Raw genomic sequence first — 18,319 nt, forward strand, 5'->3', positions numbered from 1 at the left:
GCAGCAAATCCCGTCTACACATCACACACGCCACAAGTTAACGCTCATTTACAGCAGTTAAACCTGCACAGCAAAGCAACAATAGACACCTGTTATGCCATCCTAACCTCTCTCTATCTCTCTCTATCTCTCTCCACTGAGGGGGGGGGTAGAAAAGAAGAGCTTTCTGGCTGTACTGGAGGGAAGGAAAAGCTGAATTATTGAGCGGAGTTTGGAGTTTGGCCGTGACGAAACGGCCACAAAGAGGGGCGCCCCCCGCCGGGCTGAAACCAGGGGTGTAGAGGAGGAGAAAGACACCTTTTTTTTTTTTATTTGCAGAAAAAAAAAAAGAGTTTAACCGCCTTTCTTGGCCAAAAGGAATGTTTGGGAGGCAAATGTAGTCTGGATTACTTTAGATTGGTGGATGTGATATGAAAAACAAAGGCAGGAAAACGAGCATGTTGTTCTTTAGGCCCTGTGGTTGTTTGCCTTATTTCCTTAAGATCGCCCATAAGGAGTCAGAGAAAATGAACTATTTTTAACACACACACAACAGTATGGGACATCCTGCAATCAACAATCTAACCCCCCTCCTGCCCCCCCTCCTCCTCTCCAGAACCGCTGCTGCTGAGACGGTTCTATGTTCTGGCTTCTGACAGGAGCTAGAAATGGCTGTAAATGATTGGGAGAGCAGCGGGTCGGGAGGCGCACGAACGCTCTATTAAAAGTTCTTTTTTTTTTTTTTTATCTCATAAACCATATTTCCATCGTAAATCCCTCTAAAATGTAGCTCTTTGTTCAGTTAATTATTTCATTCTTTCCGCACAAAGTGTTGGAAACAGCAACAGAGCATCAGAGGCCCCGGTGGAGCGTCCCAGCAGCTCCACCAAGCCTCTGCCTCGTCATGTTCAGCACAACCACCATTCATTCCTCGCCCGTTTCTCTACATTATGTTCATTATAGAGGATAAAATAACATCCAAATACTGTGCATATACATCTGCTGGGGTGGTGGGGTGGTGGGGGGGTGGAGGAGGGGAGGGGGGGGGGGGGGGGGTATACGTGGGCCTGCTAATGAGCTCAACACACCTTCAAAGATCTACTGTTTTTAATTGATTACGAACCTGTTACAGTCAAATATGAATAATAACACGTCTAACCGAAGTTATTAGTATTGACCGAAGAAGCGAAGCGTAAAATTGCCTCCAAAATTCATTTCACTTCAAACAACCCCCCCCCCCCCCCCCTCTTCTCCCCCCCTCAAAAAAAAAAAAAAAACGTGCCACACATCTCATTAATTCCATATATAATATGCCCACAAACAACAAATAATACATTAATCACACAAACTACTGAGCTGTGTTTCCATCTGAAGCGGCTTTGTATAATGTTGAGTGCCACCATAACGCACGGCCGACCGGGCCCTCGCCGTCCACTGCGCGTAAATATTCCCCAACGGCGACAAAACACACAAACAGCACTTCTATCAGTTAAAGCAGCCAAAGCGACGAGACGAGAGCTAAATACACTTTCTGTGATTCTGACAGGTGTTTTTTTTTGTTTTTTTTGGATGACTAGGAAGGCTCGGATGGATTTTAAGCGTTATTTCTTTCATATCCAGTGTGTTTAACCTCGATACTTCTCCGTAATAAAAACCCTCAAACTCAGTTCAAACAGTGTGGGAGTTAAGCTGCAGCAGCGGGTAGAGAATGATTCGGGATATTTACGTGTCATTTAGGTTCTGTGTGAAACCGAGCTGTATTTATTCTGACAAAATCTCTACTTTCCAGACGCGATTCCAACACATCGCCTCTGCGTGTTGTTATAAAAAAAACTGAATAATATTCAAATTTTAAATGACTCTGAGAGCTCTTTGTTCTAGTGGATGTGTGCTGGATTGAAGAGTTGTGTTATTTTACGCATATGAGCTACGGGCGGGCGGGCGACATTAAATTGCCTGATTTTTCTACGGAGTCTGGCATGAAATCGTCTCTCCACAACACGGCGGAGCGTCTACGGCACTACGGGAGCCAGTAATCAACGCGGTTTGTGTTCCACTTACTTGGTGTTTGTTGTGTTCCAGTAGATGGACTCCAAGATGAGCGCCCGGCACAAGTCCACTTTGAAGGCAATAAACAAAACTCCAAAATAATATCTCCACATCGAGTCCCCCATGGTTAGCCTGCGCGCCTCCGGTTGGCTGCACAATCCCCGTCTCAAAAAAAAAACCCAGATATGTATGTCCCACAAAAAAAATCAGAGAGGACAAACGCTCCAGAAAAGGGCTGACCGCGGCAATTTCTTCACCTTATATCCCGATCCAGATGGAGGGTGGTGGGGGGGGGATGCGCACAAACCCAGACACGTACTAGAGCATCTCCAGATGAGAGACCTGCTCCAAAAAGCCAAAAAAAGGCGCACGGCAGTAGTTCATTCAGCAGACAGTGCGTTAGTATTCTCCCCTGTTTAGAGCGCAGACTTCAACCCCGCTGCAATAGGCTACATTCCTCACAGGAAAGGAAAGAAAAGTGGTGTTGTCCACTGTGAACCGGGCGGCAGATGGAAATCAATACCTACAAATATAAATCCCTCTGCGTTATAGTCCAGCAGTGCTCGCCAAAATCCACAGCAGCAGCAGCAGCAGCAGCAGCAGAGAGGACAGTGATGGCTGGTGGTGGAATGGTGAGATATTCCCCTTTCAGCTGGTGCTGGTGGTGGTGAGCAACAAACTGTGGGTGACAGCAGCAGCAGCAGCAGCAGCAGCAGCAAAATGAGAAGGGCGAAACAATGAGGTCGGATGGTCAAAATTAAGAAAATGATCAAATATGAGAATGAAATAAATCAAAGGAGCTGGAATGGAAGTTCTCATACTAAGAGGTCCCCCCTCCTCAACAAAAAAAAAACAAGTGCGCTGCGGCTGAATCCTGCAGATCCGTTCCCCCTCTTAAAAACGCCCGCAGACAACGCAGGGATGAAGCCTCAGCTCTGCTCCGAAACCTGGATGGAAAGTAACTGCAAGGGACCGCGACTGGGAATATTTGGTGGAGCTGGTTTTACCCAGGCCCCGCCCCACAACGCCTCTGATTGGTCCCTCGGCGGAGAAGTCAACAGGAGCTCTGCTGTCAGTCAAACAGGGCAACTGGTTCAGTACGGTCACTAGTGGTGAGCAAAATGTGGAGATTATAGTTGAATCCCACTTTTTTTTTTTTTTTTTGGTGAAAAGGCAGGTGCACGAATAAGACTTCAACCTGAGTATATTATAACATAATAACAGTGTCAGAAATTATAATACACAATAGTACCTGAAGTGATATTACACAACTATATCATTATTTATAATTATAGTCCAGTAATATATAAAAAGATGAGTGAAAAGAATACATATCGGTGCGTCCCGTTACTTCATCAAACCAGACTTCATGTATATTAAATGTTTTATTCATCATAAAAGCATCATAGCTTTCAAACAACATATATCGTGCACTTCTCGCGCGTTTTGTAGTTTCTGTAGATGGTCCCGTTATGAAAAAAAAAAACCCGAGGAGACATTTGGAGCCATAATGAGCTCATAGAGAGGATCCACAGAGCTGCATGTCTCCATTCACTGCGCTGCAAAAAAAAGCACCTCAGCTTTTTCTTTTCTTCCAAAAGGCACGAGCGCCCACTAGCGGAATAAAAAATCCGCTTCATAGACAGCCGAGGAAAAGTCAGAAACAATCGAATTATGTTTTATTTTACATGTTAAAAAACTGGAAAAAAATCACAAAATACTACTTGTTAATTTACTACAAATAAAACAGAACATTGTAGTATTTATAATAGATGTTGTTTCACAGTACAGATGTAGTTTTAAAGAGGAAATTCACATGTTCTTGAAACTTTTCAGTAGTTAAAAAACAAGACTTTGCTTTTTCACTTTTTCCCTTAATTCTCCTTCTATCGAACTGTATCGACATGATTATTGACATTATTAAATTATATTGCTTTATAATCGCTCCACGAGCTGGTTAAACTTTTTTTTTTTTTTTTACAATTACATTAAAGTTCCTTCAAAGCCTCATTGAAATGGCACACACAGTCACACTCAGTGCAAACACTCAATTTTAGTCAATGGCCTCTAATTTAACGAGCTCACACACTTACACACACACACTTACACACACACACCTCTGATAGATTACAGCTCCGAGGTTTTAACGTGTGAAGTTTTGACACTTTTTAACGACTTAATTCGATCAGGCTGTTGTTTTTTAAAAGGCAGTCGCTGTGGATTGAGCCTGTTTGCTTTTAAGCTTGATAATCAAGCTGATAGCCTGTAACACCGAGGAGATAATTGACGAGTCCCGATTCCTCTTCTTCTCTTCCTGACCTGGAATAAACACGGAGAAGAAGAAGAAGGGGGGGTTGGACACACACACAAGAGGCTTCACTCACCGCAGACTGGATGTTTATTGCAGCTGCGTGGACATTTCATTAATTTAATTCAAAAAGGAGGGTTAAAGGAAAGGCAGGAGGGGGGGGGGGATGTATTCGATTAACAAGACTGACATGTGGGCCCCTCCGGAACCTTCTCTAAATATTTAAGTTGATTCTGGCTGCAGATGAAGGAGAAATCTTTAAAATATTTCTATAGAATGTGTCTAATAAGTTTCCTGAGATCTTTTAATGGTATTTAATGTGATGTTTTTGGAGCTTGTAAGTTGACTTTTTGTTGTCTGTCTGTTCATATGTGGTATAAATAGTGTAATAATGTCTTTAAACAGTTGTTTAATCGGCTAAATGTTCCTTTAACGCACCGTTGTTTTTCTTCTTGTGGTCATTTAAAGTGTCTTTGACAGTTAAGTGTGAGTGAAACTATCATCAACTCAGCGTCACTTGGTTTATATTTTAATTTCATGTCATGTTGTGTAGTTTTGTTGTGGCTCTAAAGTGTAATTTTAAAGATAATCACACAGGCTCTTTATTTATAAAAAAAACTTCCTTCCTGCTTCTACGTGGCTAAAAAACAAACAAGTCTTCAACCCGTCGGCGCTGTGATTGCTGCGGAGCGTCTTTCCTGAAGATCAGCACGGCTGACAAAAGAGATGGGAAACACACACTCACACTCACACACACACTCTCACACACTCACACACACTTAAACACACTTAACTGTGAATCTTTGAGCTTGACAATTACAAACAAGACAAACAAATTTGGACTTTATTCTACTGTTGTTCCTTTAATGTGAAAAGATGAAGCAAAGGGAAATTCTCCTGATGACACTTTGTTCATTTAATTTGATTTAAAGGCAACAAAAAAGAAGCACACAATGTTTGCAATAAAGTATTTTATTTTGAAACTAAAACCTAAAAAAATAACTTTAATAATAATAATAATAGTAATCATAATAACAGTTCAAACTATGCTGCAAGAATTCTTTGTCATTTACTTAAAATAGGAGAAAAATAAAACTATTTCCCAACTTGAGTTAATTTTTCTTTAAAATGTAGTTTGTGTGTGGAGAATAAAGTGAAAGGCAGCTTTGTTTTCACCCACTGAATCCTGCGTGTTTTAATGACCGGACTCCGCTCAGCTGTGCGGGGCTGGAGGCTGCAGCAGCAGCAGCAGCAGCAGCAGCGGGGCAGGCAGCGGGGCAGACAGGCCGCCGGTGGAGCCGCGGCCCGCCGGGCACCGGAGCCGGTGTTGACCTCTTCACTTTTATGTGCTGTGGTTGTGCAGCAACACTTTAATCCGCACATAACTTGACAAGCGGGTCATATGTGTTGACATTTTTTATTTTTTTTTTTTAGAAAGAAAAGTCTTGATAGGAAAGATAATTATCAGCAATCTGCGGTGCATGTCAGTCCTTTAATAATTCATCACATAATCAAACATTCAAATCTTCATCCATCACTGCTTCACTTGCATCCTTTAAACGTCGCTGTCAGCTGCAGTCAGACTCATTCTGCTTGCATGTTTTTTTGCCTGTTAAATCAAAACTGTTTCCAAACACACACACACACACACACACACACGGATGTGAGTTGTGTGTGTGTGTGAACTCATCTGTCATCGACCTCTTGTGCACAATAGGAAGGCGACGTGCTCGACTCACGGTCTGTTTGCGGTGATCTCACTCTTTTGTCACATCAGCATTCACTCTCTGGAAAAACAAAAAGCAGCGGCTGCAAAGCAGGAGAAGAGTCTCAAACCCGGAGCTGCCAGCTAATTATGCGCTGTTATTACAGGGGGATTTCGTTTAACTTGACGTTGATGTATTGCTCCCCGCACGGCTTTCTGGGTAGAGAAATGTATTGTGGTTGTGCTGACAAAAAAAAAACCTCAAAACGGTGCCAGTAATGCCATTGAAACTCGTCATTGACCAGGTCAGATGACTACTAATTTAAAAGGACTGTGTAGAGTGACTTCAATTTGAATTAAGGCCACGCGGAGCAGCGACTGAACCTTCTTAATGAAACCAGTTCAGAGTAAAACCCGCCTTTTTACCAGGTGGGTTCACTCTTCATCTCTTCCTTCTCTTATTTGTAGTTAAACCCAATAATATAATAAATTATGAATATCACACACACATACACATAAACATCAGTGGAGGCATTCGATGCATTTATTGAACTGTTCAGTCCCTTGACAATTGGGGGGGGGGAGGGGGGGGATTACATGACAAATTCAAAAAATCCCTCAATATAACAAAAAAGTCATTATACCCACCTGAGGTCAGCCTGTCGGTCACACACACACTTTCTCATTCACTCACACACACACACACACACACACTCACACACATAAACACACACACACACACACACAGCTGACCTCAAACCTTATCTTACCTGAACTTGTCCATCCTCTACGAATCAAAGACTTACCAAGTGAGGCGGCTCGCCAAGTTAACTTACTACTACAGAACTCTGAGACACAACATGGTTTGTATGGTTGGGGGGGGGTCTGTTTTTGTACAATTCACTGTTTTTCCGCCCCCTTCCCCCCACACCTGACCCCACCCCACCCCACCCAAGACAAAAAAAAATAATAAAATAAAAGCTCAAGTATTTAGCATTACTGTGACTCTTCTAAGTGTGGATCAGTTTCATAAACACAATCAAACTTTTTGAGGAGTGGGAGTGGAAGTCAGCACACATCACAGCAAGGGCTAATAACATTACATCATACAGGAAATGTCCTCTCTTTCTTTTTCCTCCATTACCCACAAGCCCCCCCCCCCCGCCCTCCCCTCCTTTATCACAGATGAGACATCCTGCGGTGGGTTTGTGGTTCAGTCATGGGCAGTTTGGGAGTTGAGCTTTTGAGTTCACCTGCACACGCAGAAGCTTCAAAATCTAAACTTTATTGTTTCCTTTCAGAACGACGTGCTGCTGCTTAATGTTATGAAAGAAATGCAACGCGAGGTGAGGGCACGAGGAAAAGAAAGAATATATATATATATATATATGTATGAACAGAGCTCATTGGTGGGAGGAAGAGGAAGTGAGGAAGACACAAACCTGTCGACTGGACGGGAAGTTAACTGTGCTTTTTTTTTAAAAAAAGGGGGCTGCGCTGTGATTTGTCACCGCCGCGTCAGCCCGCTTTAGGAATCTTATTTAAAAAAAAAAAAAAAGTGAAAACAGGAAAACCACAAGCCAACTCCCAAACTGCACATAAAGTTATGTTTTTTTGTTTTGTTTTGTTTTTTTACAGAAAGCTGAACTAGACAAAGTCACACTTATTCTTCTATATCAGGGACTGACGGCGTTCTATCGTAGTTGCTGGCTGTGTAGACATGAGAAGATGAAGAGCAGAGGAGGTGCACAGTGACTCGCTGTTACACCAGAGTTAAGACTTTTAAAGGGGGGAGGGGGGAGGACAGGGGAGGGGGGGGGGGCGAGGGACATGTTATAGCATTCTACATCAAAAGTTCAAGTTCCCTAAAAATGAAAATAAAACTGAGAAGAAAAAGAAAAAAAAAAAAACAAAAAAAGCACAAATAAGAGTCATCTGTGCGGTGAGGATGAGGAAGGATGTGGAGGGAGCAGTCAGGTCCTTCGAAGAGGAGGGGAGGAGGAGGGGGGGGGGATGAAGAGCGTCCTCCTCTTCAAGACCAGGCGGGGGCCTTCACATGGACGAGCAAAGTTTTCACACCGGGTTGCGCCCCCCCCCCCCTGCTTTTTTTTTTTTCCATCCTTCTTCGGCACTTCCAAAACGAAGCGAGCGTTCCACAGAGGAGGAGGAGGAATGGGGGGGTCGATGGAAAGGGGTAGGGGGGGGTGATGAAGGCAGGGCGTGATATGTGGACGAAAAGGGGGTTGGGGGGGGAGGGGGGGGGGGGGGAGCAAAAGTCTCTCATTCGGTGGCCTTGAGGGAGAAGGAGAGCTTGGGCCTGGACTTGCCCTTGCCGAGGATGATTTTCTGCTCTTCCTTCTGCTGCTTTTGACGGTCCTGCTCCAGCTTCATGCGCTCCTCGTGAATCTTTCTCTGCTCCTCCACAATACGCAACTGATCCTCGGCCTGTTCGTCGAGAGGGGGGGGGGGGAAGGAGGAGGGAAAAAAAAAAAGCAAACACACAGAGCAGAAACAATAAGAGAGGTCAGACAAGGACACAAGGAGACAATGCCCTTTAAAAGCCAAGTGACCACAAATTACTGGCATTTTCTTTATCCCTCCGCTTTAGACGCACATTACGACGTCTGCTTTTTCTTTTCTTTTTTTCTTGTGCGTGTGTGCAGCTGTTTACTAAAGCCTCAGCTTGTCCGAATCAAGCCTGAATCAAATAAACACCGCTTTATATATTAGTCAGACTTAAGCTTATATAGCCAACAGGAAAAAAAAAAAAAAAAACAGACAGAGGATTGTTAACCACGACTGATAACCATCAATTCAAAGCCACTTAATAGAAGCAGGTTCTTGCCAAAACGCTATTAAGTTATTCAGTCATGTTGTGCAGCGAGTGAAAGCCTTAAGGTCTCAATCAGTGGAAGGACGGAGATTTGTGATTAAAAAGACAGATAACTGACGTTAAAAGTGCATAAACTGGACGTGATGTGCGACGCTTTTCCTGACTGCAGTCAGAAGTTCCTTTAGAGAATCAGGATGGTGCAAAAATTAAGAACTCCGTCCTTGTTTTTAAGGGTTTTCTAACAACATTTAAGTGTCGTGTTAACATGGGGACGGATGGTGTTAGACGTTTTGTATGTGATGTAGAGACAGCATGCGAAAAACATGTAAATTGAGGGTTATGAATCTGACAGAAATGTATCCAAAAAAGAGGCAAGAAAGGGTTTTTTTTTGTGTGTGTGTGTGTGTGTGTGTGTGTGTGTGTGTGTGTGTGTGTGTGTGTGTGTGTGTGTGTGTGTGTGTGTGCTGTTCACAGAGCAGGGCGTACCAGTTTGGCCTGAGCTTCGGCGATCTTGCGGTTATTCTCCTCCAGGATTTTTTCCAGCTCCTCCCGCTTAGATTTTTCTTCCTCCTAGACGGGTGACACGGTGCCATGTTAGCGCACGAACAGGCTACAGCCACAAAGCACTTTATGTACATACATACACACGCTTGGCCTCTAATTGTCACACACACACACACACACATACACACACGCATACACACACTCGCCACCAACACACACACACAACTAACTCATTACACCACAGAGAAGTTTGTTTAGCCTCTTGCACATGACCACACTGTGGCATTCTTTGCAGTCAGCCTGAATTGTTTTAAAAATACATAGTGGGGGCACAAAGCATAAAGAAACTGTGGGGGGAAAAAAATGAACCCTCTATTATTTATTTTTTTATTTTTTCCCCTCCCTCTACTGCTGTTAATACCCTCCTAGAGAAATTTAAAAAAAAAAAAGCGAAGCCACACCTAGGGGCGCTCGCTGCCATTATTGTGAAAGAATTAAGATTTAAACACAAAAAGAGTTTCCAAAAAAAAAAAAAAAAAAAAAAAAACCCACTCATCACACTCATAAATAGAAGACAGATATATTAAAAATGACAGACAATACAATCTAGAAGAAAATACAATGGCTGGGTTTTTTTTTTTTAACATCATTATAAGCAAGAGGAAAAAAAGGATACAAATAAAGGAGGGAATAGTTTTGGCTCACCAATGCACGTATACCTACGCATTTTCCTTGCCTGTGTACCTACACAACTGGTGAAAGCATTCGGCATTAAACGGTTGAATATTTACTGTCTCGTCCGGACTGTGTGGCCCCTGCAGAGACAGAGAAGCGCTCCTGGGGTTGGGTGGGTGGGTAGGTAGGTAGGTAGGTATGGGGGGACTCTGCCGTACTGCGCCCGCGGCATTCCTCTTTATAACTGATCACTGTACTTGCTTAGCCTGCGCCTGCAGCCACAGCTCACAATTCATTTCTTTTTTCTTTTTTTGTGTGTTGTTGTGTTTTGTTTTGTTTTTTTTTCCTTTTTCTTTACAGTGGATGAGTCCCCACTGAGACGATAGCAGAGCGAAGGAGGCGAGTACAGTACAAAGGAGTTGTGTCTGCGTGTGTTCGAGGAGGACCGGATCACGGTACACTTACAGTACAGGACACAAGAGTCACGGCTGAGCTGACAGGCTGCAGGCCAGCTCGAGGGGGGGTTCAAGTGCTAGTTAGGAAGGTGGTGAGTTGTGTTTCCAAAAAAAAAAAATTAAAAAAAACAACACAAATGTATTCAACAAATAACAATATTAAAAAAAAAAAAAAAAAACGTAGCAGCAGCCCTATAGGAGAAGCAGGTCATGAGAATAAAAAACACAGTACATTTGTTTTTCTTGGGAAGAAAAACTGTATAAAATAAATTATATTATATAACAGATTAAAAAAAAGGTTAGACCAGAGATAGTTAACCTTGTCATACAGGAAACAGGAAATGTAGAGGTCCGTCATTATGTATCCCAGAGCTGATGACGTCTAATAAAAAGATGCTCAAAACAAGGATTGTTAAAGGGAAGGTTAAAGAAAAAAACCTGTACAGGACAAACCGTCTGTGAAGTCAAAACAATTGTATAGAAACATTTCTGCACATCAGATTTTTTTTTTGTGTGTGTGTGAGAGTTAACAGGAGAGAGACAGGAGATCTCTACTCGTGTGTTTCAGAAAAAGACTGGAGGAGGAGGAGGAGTGGGTGACATTATACGTTTATCCAGCTAAATACTTAAAAAGAGGCTGGCCCTTTCACCCCTGCCGGTCCCGCTCGGTACAAAAAAAAAAAACAGAGTCTAAGGCCTGAGAGAGAGAGGAGGATTTAGAAAGAGCAGAGTGGTAGCGACAGAGCATAAGGCAGGAGAGGAGGGAGAGGGGGTGTGGGGGGTAGGAGGGGGGCTGAATAAGTCCAAGTAGGCAAAGGAGGCGCGCTCGGACTACATTTCTCACCCTATTAGTACCGAGTCACTGGCTGCTCCCTGTGCAAGTGAGGGTCACTAGGCTTTATCTGCTCCACTCATTCACAATACATTATTACTGTAGTGTAAACAAACCCGCTTTTCATAATGAAGCCCGGGGACGAGGGGAGCATGGGGGGGGGGGGGGGCACAGGGTTTGTCACACAGCTGTCTACCATAAACTCTAAAAAAAAGTTCTTTTAAGAACTGTTTAATGTTAAAGAAAAATCTCTGACTATGTGAAGATGTGTAAGCTCGATTTTAGGCCTTTGGGGGTAAAAAAAAAAAATAAAAAAGGTCAGTGATGGACAGATGGTGACTGTAAAACAGAAGTGTCATGTTGAGAGGAGAGCTCTTTATTACATACATAAATACGGAGATTATTACATATTTCAAAGTAAAAGATCAAAATGAACCGGTGGTTACAAAAAAAAAAAAAAAAATGGAGTCAGTTAATTGTTTTAACCCCGCCATGGTAAAACTCTCACTGACCAGTCAGGAAATCCCCCCCCCCCCTGTCCCCCCCCCCTCTAGACGCCAAAAATGTAACTGTTGTTTCAATGACTTGAAGTATGAATCAGGGAATATTTATACGTAAAGCCCCTGATATTCCCATAGTTCCAGCTTCTCTGTGCAATACCTGGAGGTGGATGTGAGAAAATAAATAAAGTTTGTATATTTTGGAGACTTGGAGACAAAAGTTTCTTTCATTTGTATAATTTGCAGCCTGGTTCTCAGATGCCCCCCCCCTCCCTCCCGAGTGAGTAACGTGGACTTGTAAGAAACGATCATATAAACATGAACGCAGCTACACGCATACATAATCTTAATTAGAAGTGATGCACAGACTATTTTTAACAAACTACGGGGAGCGCTTGATTAGTCAAGAGACTCTCAGATTGGTTCCTCTGGCTCTATAGTATGTTTTTTTATGCTGTGTGCACTTTGTTAGCATTAAATACATTATTTCCCAGCAGGACGGCCACTTCCAGGTACTGCGTCTCCCCTCACTGCAGTGAAACTTGTACCATGGCTGAGTTACGTTCTGAAAAGGTAAAAAAGGGAAGGGGGGGGGGGGGGTCCCCTCCACCTCCACCGTCCCCACGTGTCCCCCGTAGAAAGGCACCAGTCAGAGTGGGTGACTGGGAGGGGAGATGAGGACAGAGGGGGTAAGGGGTCGGGGAAGTATGGAGGGAAGGGAGGGGCTGCGTTCCAAACGACCGAGCGTTACCTCTCTGGCCTTCTGCGCCGCCAACTCGGCCTGCCGTTGCCTCTCCAGCTCCTCCAGCAGCTGCCGCTCCATGATGCGCTTCGCCTCCTCGACGCGCCGCAGCACCTCCCGCTCGATCTCGTCCTTCCGTTTCTCCAGCTCCTCCTCCACCCGCTTGGCCACGAGCTCCTCCACTCGCCGCGCCGTCTCCTCCTCGATCAGCTTCTCCTCGATCTCCTGCTGGCGGCTGGAGGAACGGCGGAGAACAGATGAAGGGAGGGGAAAGGAAACAAAGCAAAAGACACATATGACACAAAACTAGAACAGGAACAGAACAGCGTTGTGTCGTCATCATGTCGCTGTGATCGTGATCTCTGCCAGTTCTTTAAATTACATGTGGTGTCACAGCTCTTAACATTTCTGACTTCAGTCTATAGCGGGCTCACTTCGTACATATTTCCACTGTGCCCTCAGCAGGGCCGACCACAGGGCCGTAACATCCCGGGTCACTGCGGTCACTCCCCGTTGAGTGCGAGACCTCATGGTTGGGCTCTTTTGTAAGAGTAAAGCCAAGCAAATTTGTCTTCAAGACAAAACTGATTGGTTCAATATGTGTGTATCATGCAGGAAACTGCAGGGAAAGAGCCATTTTTTTTAAACCTTCGCTATATTAAACTGTCAGTAGTTATAGATCCTGTGAAACACGGCTTTCCAGAAAGTTTTGTTTCACTGTGAATTTTTACTTTCATCCAACAGCAAAGAGTTGCAGGAAGAAACTGAGCTTTAAAAAAACATTTTTCTTTCTCTTTGTGAAGTTTAACTGGTGACGGGATTCCAAATTTACAGTCTGATTAATATCCATCAACACATCCGTTGCATCGTTTCATATTAGAATGAAAATATTTGATTACACTGATTTCTGGAAAGTGCATTCTTGATTCAAAACCAATTCAACCAATTGAATGAATAGAAAAGAGGCACAATTTCCAGTGTGTTGCTCCAGTATACTGTGTGCCAAACCAATCACTGGTGTCCTTATTCCACTGAAATTCAATATGAAAGATAACTGACAGATAAGATAAATGGTCCGCAGCCTCTTTATTATTTTATCAAGTTAACTGCATTAATTAATTAGGAACTTAATTAATTTGAAAGCATCTTACAGTCTCCTGCCTGTATGAGAATAACAGAACGAGGGGGGAGGTCGACTGCTCTGCTGTGTTAGTATTAACATCACGTCGTGGCGGAGGAGAGCAGCCTCTCTGCTGCTCTGTTCGCTCTGGGGAAAGACGTCGCCGTCCGAGGCGCTGAGCGGCCGCAGGGTTTCTGCAGACTGAGTTACTTTCTTCACCTCGGAGTTGGTTTAAGTTGTTTAATGCTGCCGCGTGTGTGTGTTGGTCAGCTGGTCTTGTTTGCCGCTCCTCTCCGTTAACATTAACAGAAAGTTAACAATATACTACAAAACATGCTTCTAACCGCTGCCTTTTTTGCAGACAGCTGAAGATAACATGTGCACGCTGTAGGCTGCCCTCACAGTTGAGTTCCACCTTTTTCGTTTGGTCATGTTATTAACTAACATTTAAGAAAATTGATTTGTGAATCGATGCAGAATCGTCTCCCGCCCCTCCAACAATTAGTGTCTGTTTTTTTGTCAGTACAACACATTTAAATGAAAGGACAGATGGTAAAAGAGCAACAGTGAGCTGCAGAGCTGCAGGTGACAGGTGCGTACTGCATTCTGGGCGAAGCTCTAACCTTTTATCAAGCCATTTGTGTTATATGGAAAAACACTCCCATCGTGCCTGTATCATTACAGCTGCTTACTGCAGAGCCCAGTGCAGGTAGTTAAAATAAGCCTGTCCCATTCAGCAGCACTTAAGCCTTAATGTAAATGGAGGTCACCTGTCTTCCTGTTTACCTGTTGAAAACGCTTGTTAAACTGACCTTTTTTTATCCAATTGTACTCTTAACAGGAAGCCATTAAGATTTGGGAAGTGTGTTGTCACATCGCTTCTGGCACCGCTGTAAACACACAACATAACCTCCCCGGATTTGATTTCATTCTGTCAGCCACTGAGAAACCAGAGACCCTAACCCAACCCAGGCCCGAGTCCTTCCTTATCTAACAGTGTCTGTGTCTTGATATTTACATTTGTATGCCTGGTTAAGTGGCCCTGTGGCTATTAAGCAGTAGGAAAAAAGAGGCACTCAGGAGGCCAGCAGGTGTGGGACTGTGGCTCAGATTCTCAGGTGCTTGTGTGCCTCTGGCTACCACACACACACACACACCTTCACAATAGCAGCGTCCCTGTCTGACAGACACAACCTGCCAGCAGGCAATTAACGGGCCACGGTCATTATGTGTGTGGCGACCACTGAAGTGTTTTAGGATGCAGGGCTGTGACGGCGTCGCACTTATATAAGTCCCTCCTGAAGTAGGAAATGTATGTCTGCAGCAGCTGATCCAACCGTTGTTGTATAGTCACATTTATCTTTAAATGTCAGTAAAAGTACATTGCTGAAAGGCTGTTACCAACTATTATTTACATACTGATTTATACACTTATTTTAATTTTTCAGTTTTTCAATTAATCTCCAATATCTATTAAATATCCTACAGAAAACCTTTAAAATTTATGACATTAAATTGTTTTTCTGAGGCTGTAACTAACGAATGTTTGGTAGATTTGGTCAAAAATGACTTACACAATAGAAAAAACTATCAAAACTGTTATGAATTGTTTTCTGAGCTGTTGGTTAACAAATTAACCGACGGTATCAGCTAGTGTTTCTCCAATCAAGTTTTTTTTGGCCGCAGTCCCGTTCAAAGTCCTTTCATATTGGGCACTTGCCGATCCCAAGTCAATCTGATGCTTATATTTACATAGCAGCAGAAAATATGCAATGATCTCCTGTCTGATCCCCCCCCCCCAATGTTCCCACTCTGTTCTGATTGGCCAGCTTTCTGGAAGCCCGCCAAGGGGCAGCGGTATCAGTCGTGTTTAGTTACCGCTGATGAAAACCCAACATTAGCCGAGCTTCATTAGCGGTGCTAACAACCTGTCGACACAATAAGATAGAGATATTTGGAACTCGTTGTTCAGCGGATCAGTTATCGGAAATAATGCGGGGAGGAATAGTACGAGCACAAACAGCCACAGTGATAATGATGATGTTTGATGAAAAGATGACTAGTATACTCCCAACAGGTAAACTACTTATTTTACTTTGCTCTGCTGTGTAATGGAAAAACTTGAGTCATGGGTCAGCGTGAATAGCTTATTATTACTTTGTTATTTATAAAGTCTCCACTCTCCACTCAGAAATATGTTTTTCTTACTCATTCCTACAGTTGTGGACGTTTGAGCTTCACTGTGCAGAATAATGTCAGTGCAGAGTTTAAGAGTTTACTTGAAGGCCGTTTTCACATTTATCCGCTGAAGGAGGAAAGTTTCTCTGTGCTCACTGAAAATCTGATTTTGGGGATGGGGGGGGGGGCTATAGTCGTGATTTATGACATCAAAACAAGTTTGTAAGCCAATCCTGGACCAATAGATATATATATATCCAACAGACAGAAGTGTGATGTGGAAACTTGAAGCCTCCAGTGAATGGACTTTACAGTGAAGTACGAGGCATCTTGTATCCAGCAGTTTAACTTCTGAAATAAAATATATTTACATTTTCATAGATTCTGGAATTTTTAATGAGGGAGAAGGAGCAGGTTGGATTTTAAAGTGGTAATTATACTTTTTTTTGTGGAAAATCCATATCAGTCACACATTACTAATGCATGTTCATGTTTCAAGAAATATAAAAACATTGTCCTTTGAATAATAGTTTGTGTCTGATATGCCTTTTCCACAAAAAAATCAATTACTTAAACAGAAATTCTTGTAAATATGTACATTTTTAAAAGCTGAACTGCTGGATACAAGAAGCCTCCTGCTTCACAAGTTCATTCTTGGTGTACGTGCACTGGAGGCTTCAAGTTTCCACATCACACTTCTGTCTGTTGGACATATATAAATATCTATTGGTCCAGGATTGGCTCCCAACTTGTTTTGATGTCATTAATCATGACTGTAGACCCGCCCCTTAAACTCAGAGTCTCAATGAGCACATAGAAACTTTCCTCCTTCGGCGGATAAATGTGAAAACAGCCTTCAAGTATCAAACTCTGCACATACATCATTCTGCACAGTGAAGCTCAAACATTCACCTGTATGAACAAGAAGAAAAATGCATTTTTGTGTGGAGGGGGACTTTAAGTTTGAAGGTCTGAAAACAAGTCATTAATTACACAGTCAATACAATCATATCATTTGTAGAAGCTCTGAATCAGAATTCAAGCAAAACTGTATTTTTTATAACGTCAATTATCTTCAAATCCAAACTTCCTCTTAATTAAGTTCAACCCTGAGCTGTGCCCCAGATAGAAAGGTGAGCTGCCCCCCTGACTGCACCGGTATGATGATGATGATGATGATTGTCCCTGTGCAGTCAGGGCCTGCAACCCTGCAGAGCCTGCAGCCTGCAAAGTCGAGCTAACGTGATGTGTACAACTGAATACAGCTACCTAGCATGTTAGCTTAGCACATACTGCAGTTTAGACCTGGTACCGTTACATAACATCACTGTTATTGAGTCTCTCATTAAAATATACACTCACATCTTCCTTTGTCTCTCCATCTCGAGCTTCCTCTCTTCCTCCTCCTTCCTCTGCTTCTCGTCCAGCGCATTTCTTTTGCTCAGAGTCCGGCCGAAGATGTCGATGCGCTCTGGCGGCGAGGCAGCTCTGTCTCTGCGGGACGAGGCAGTAGTAGACCGGGAGCGGGAACGAGACTCTCTGCGTCGGTTCCTCTTCGATTCTCGGGACTTGGACCGCTTCTTAGACCTTTCCCTGTCTCTGGACCGCGACCGAGACCGGCTCCGTTTCTTGCTGTGCTTGCTGCTTTTGGAGTGTTTGGACCTGGACGAGCTGCGGCTCCGGGAGCGGCCCATGTTAACCGCTTACACCAAACTGCTGTCTTATGGCTGATATATGGCTAATATCTGAAATCCCGCTCCACCCGCTCCTCTTTAAACTTGTTGTTGACTATAACTGACCAAGTGTACTTGCTTCAACGGTTGTATTTTGTAGAAATAATCATGCGAAAGTGGTTGTTATGTTGCCCTACTAACTCGCTATAAAGAAAGATGGCGGTGTGTCGAGTTTCTAGTTTCCCAGCATGCACCGCGGGACTCGGTGTTTTCCGGCGGTCTTCGGGATTGGCCAGTCGAAATCCGAATGAACCGTCTGGAAACCCAGACAGTAGTCAACAAATGGTACAAGTGGATGAAGTATTTAGATCCTTTATATAAGAAAAAATACCAATACAGCAATGTAAAAATACTATATTACAAGTAAATGTCCTGCATGAAGAATCCTACTGAAGTAAAAGTACATAAGTATTATGAGCTTGATGTAGTTAAAGTATTGCAGTAAAAGTACATAAGTATTATGAGCTTGATGTAGTTAAAGTATTGCAGTAAAAGTAGTGGTTTGGTCCCTCTGACTGATATATTATTATATATGACATCATTAGATTATTAATAGTGAAGCATCAGTGTTAGAGCAGCATGTTACTGTTGTAGCTGCTGGAGGTGGAGCTAGTTTACACTACTTTATATACAGTTAGCTAGTTTAGTCCAGTGGTTCCCAACCTAGGGGTCGGGCCCCTCCAAAGGGTCATTGGATAAATCTGAG

At 43.2% G+C, this 18,319-nt stretch overlaps 2 protein-coding genes across 2 annotated transcripts in view; both read right to left on the reverse strand.

The window, feature by feature from the left end:
* The window catches only part of efnb2a (ephrin-B2a), a 29,928-nt gene extending 26,929 nt beyond the window's left edge, over positions 1–2,999 (reverse strand). The window contains exon 1 of the mRNA XM_044366461.1: positions 2,041–2,999. Within this exon, the coding sequence (XP_044222396.1) occupies positions 2,041–2,153 (113 nt within the window). The 5' untranslated portion in view covers positions 2,154–2,999. The remainder of the gene's footprint in view (positions 1–2,040) is intronic.
* A 3,564-nt stretch (positions 3,000–6,563) lies between these two features.
* On the reverse strand, positions 6,564–17,803 carry arglu1a (arginine and glutamate rich 1a). Its single transcript, XM_044365479.1, has 4 exons — positions 17,243–17,803; positions 12,592–12,817; positions 9,361–9,444; positions 6,564–8,486 (listed from the first exon to the last, which is right to left on the reverse strand). The coding sequence occupies exons 1-4, from the start codon at positions 17,572–17,574 to the stop codon at positions 8,322–8,324; spliced, it is 807 nt and encodes a 268-aa protein (XP_044221414.1). The 5' UTR covers positions 17,575–17,803; the 3' UTR covers positions 6,564–8,321.
* Positions 17,804–18,319: the final 516 nt, after the last annotated feature.

Source organism: Thunnus albacares, chromosome 11 (assembly GCF_914725855.1).
Source record: "Thunnus albacares chromosome 11, fThuAlb1.1, whole genome shotgun sequence".
NCBI lineage: Eukaryota > Metazoa > Chordata > Actinopteri > Scombriformes > Scombridae > Thunnus > Thunnus albacares.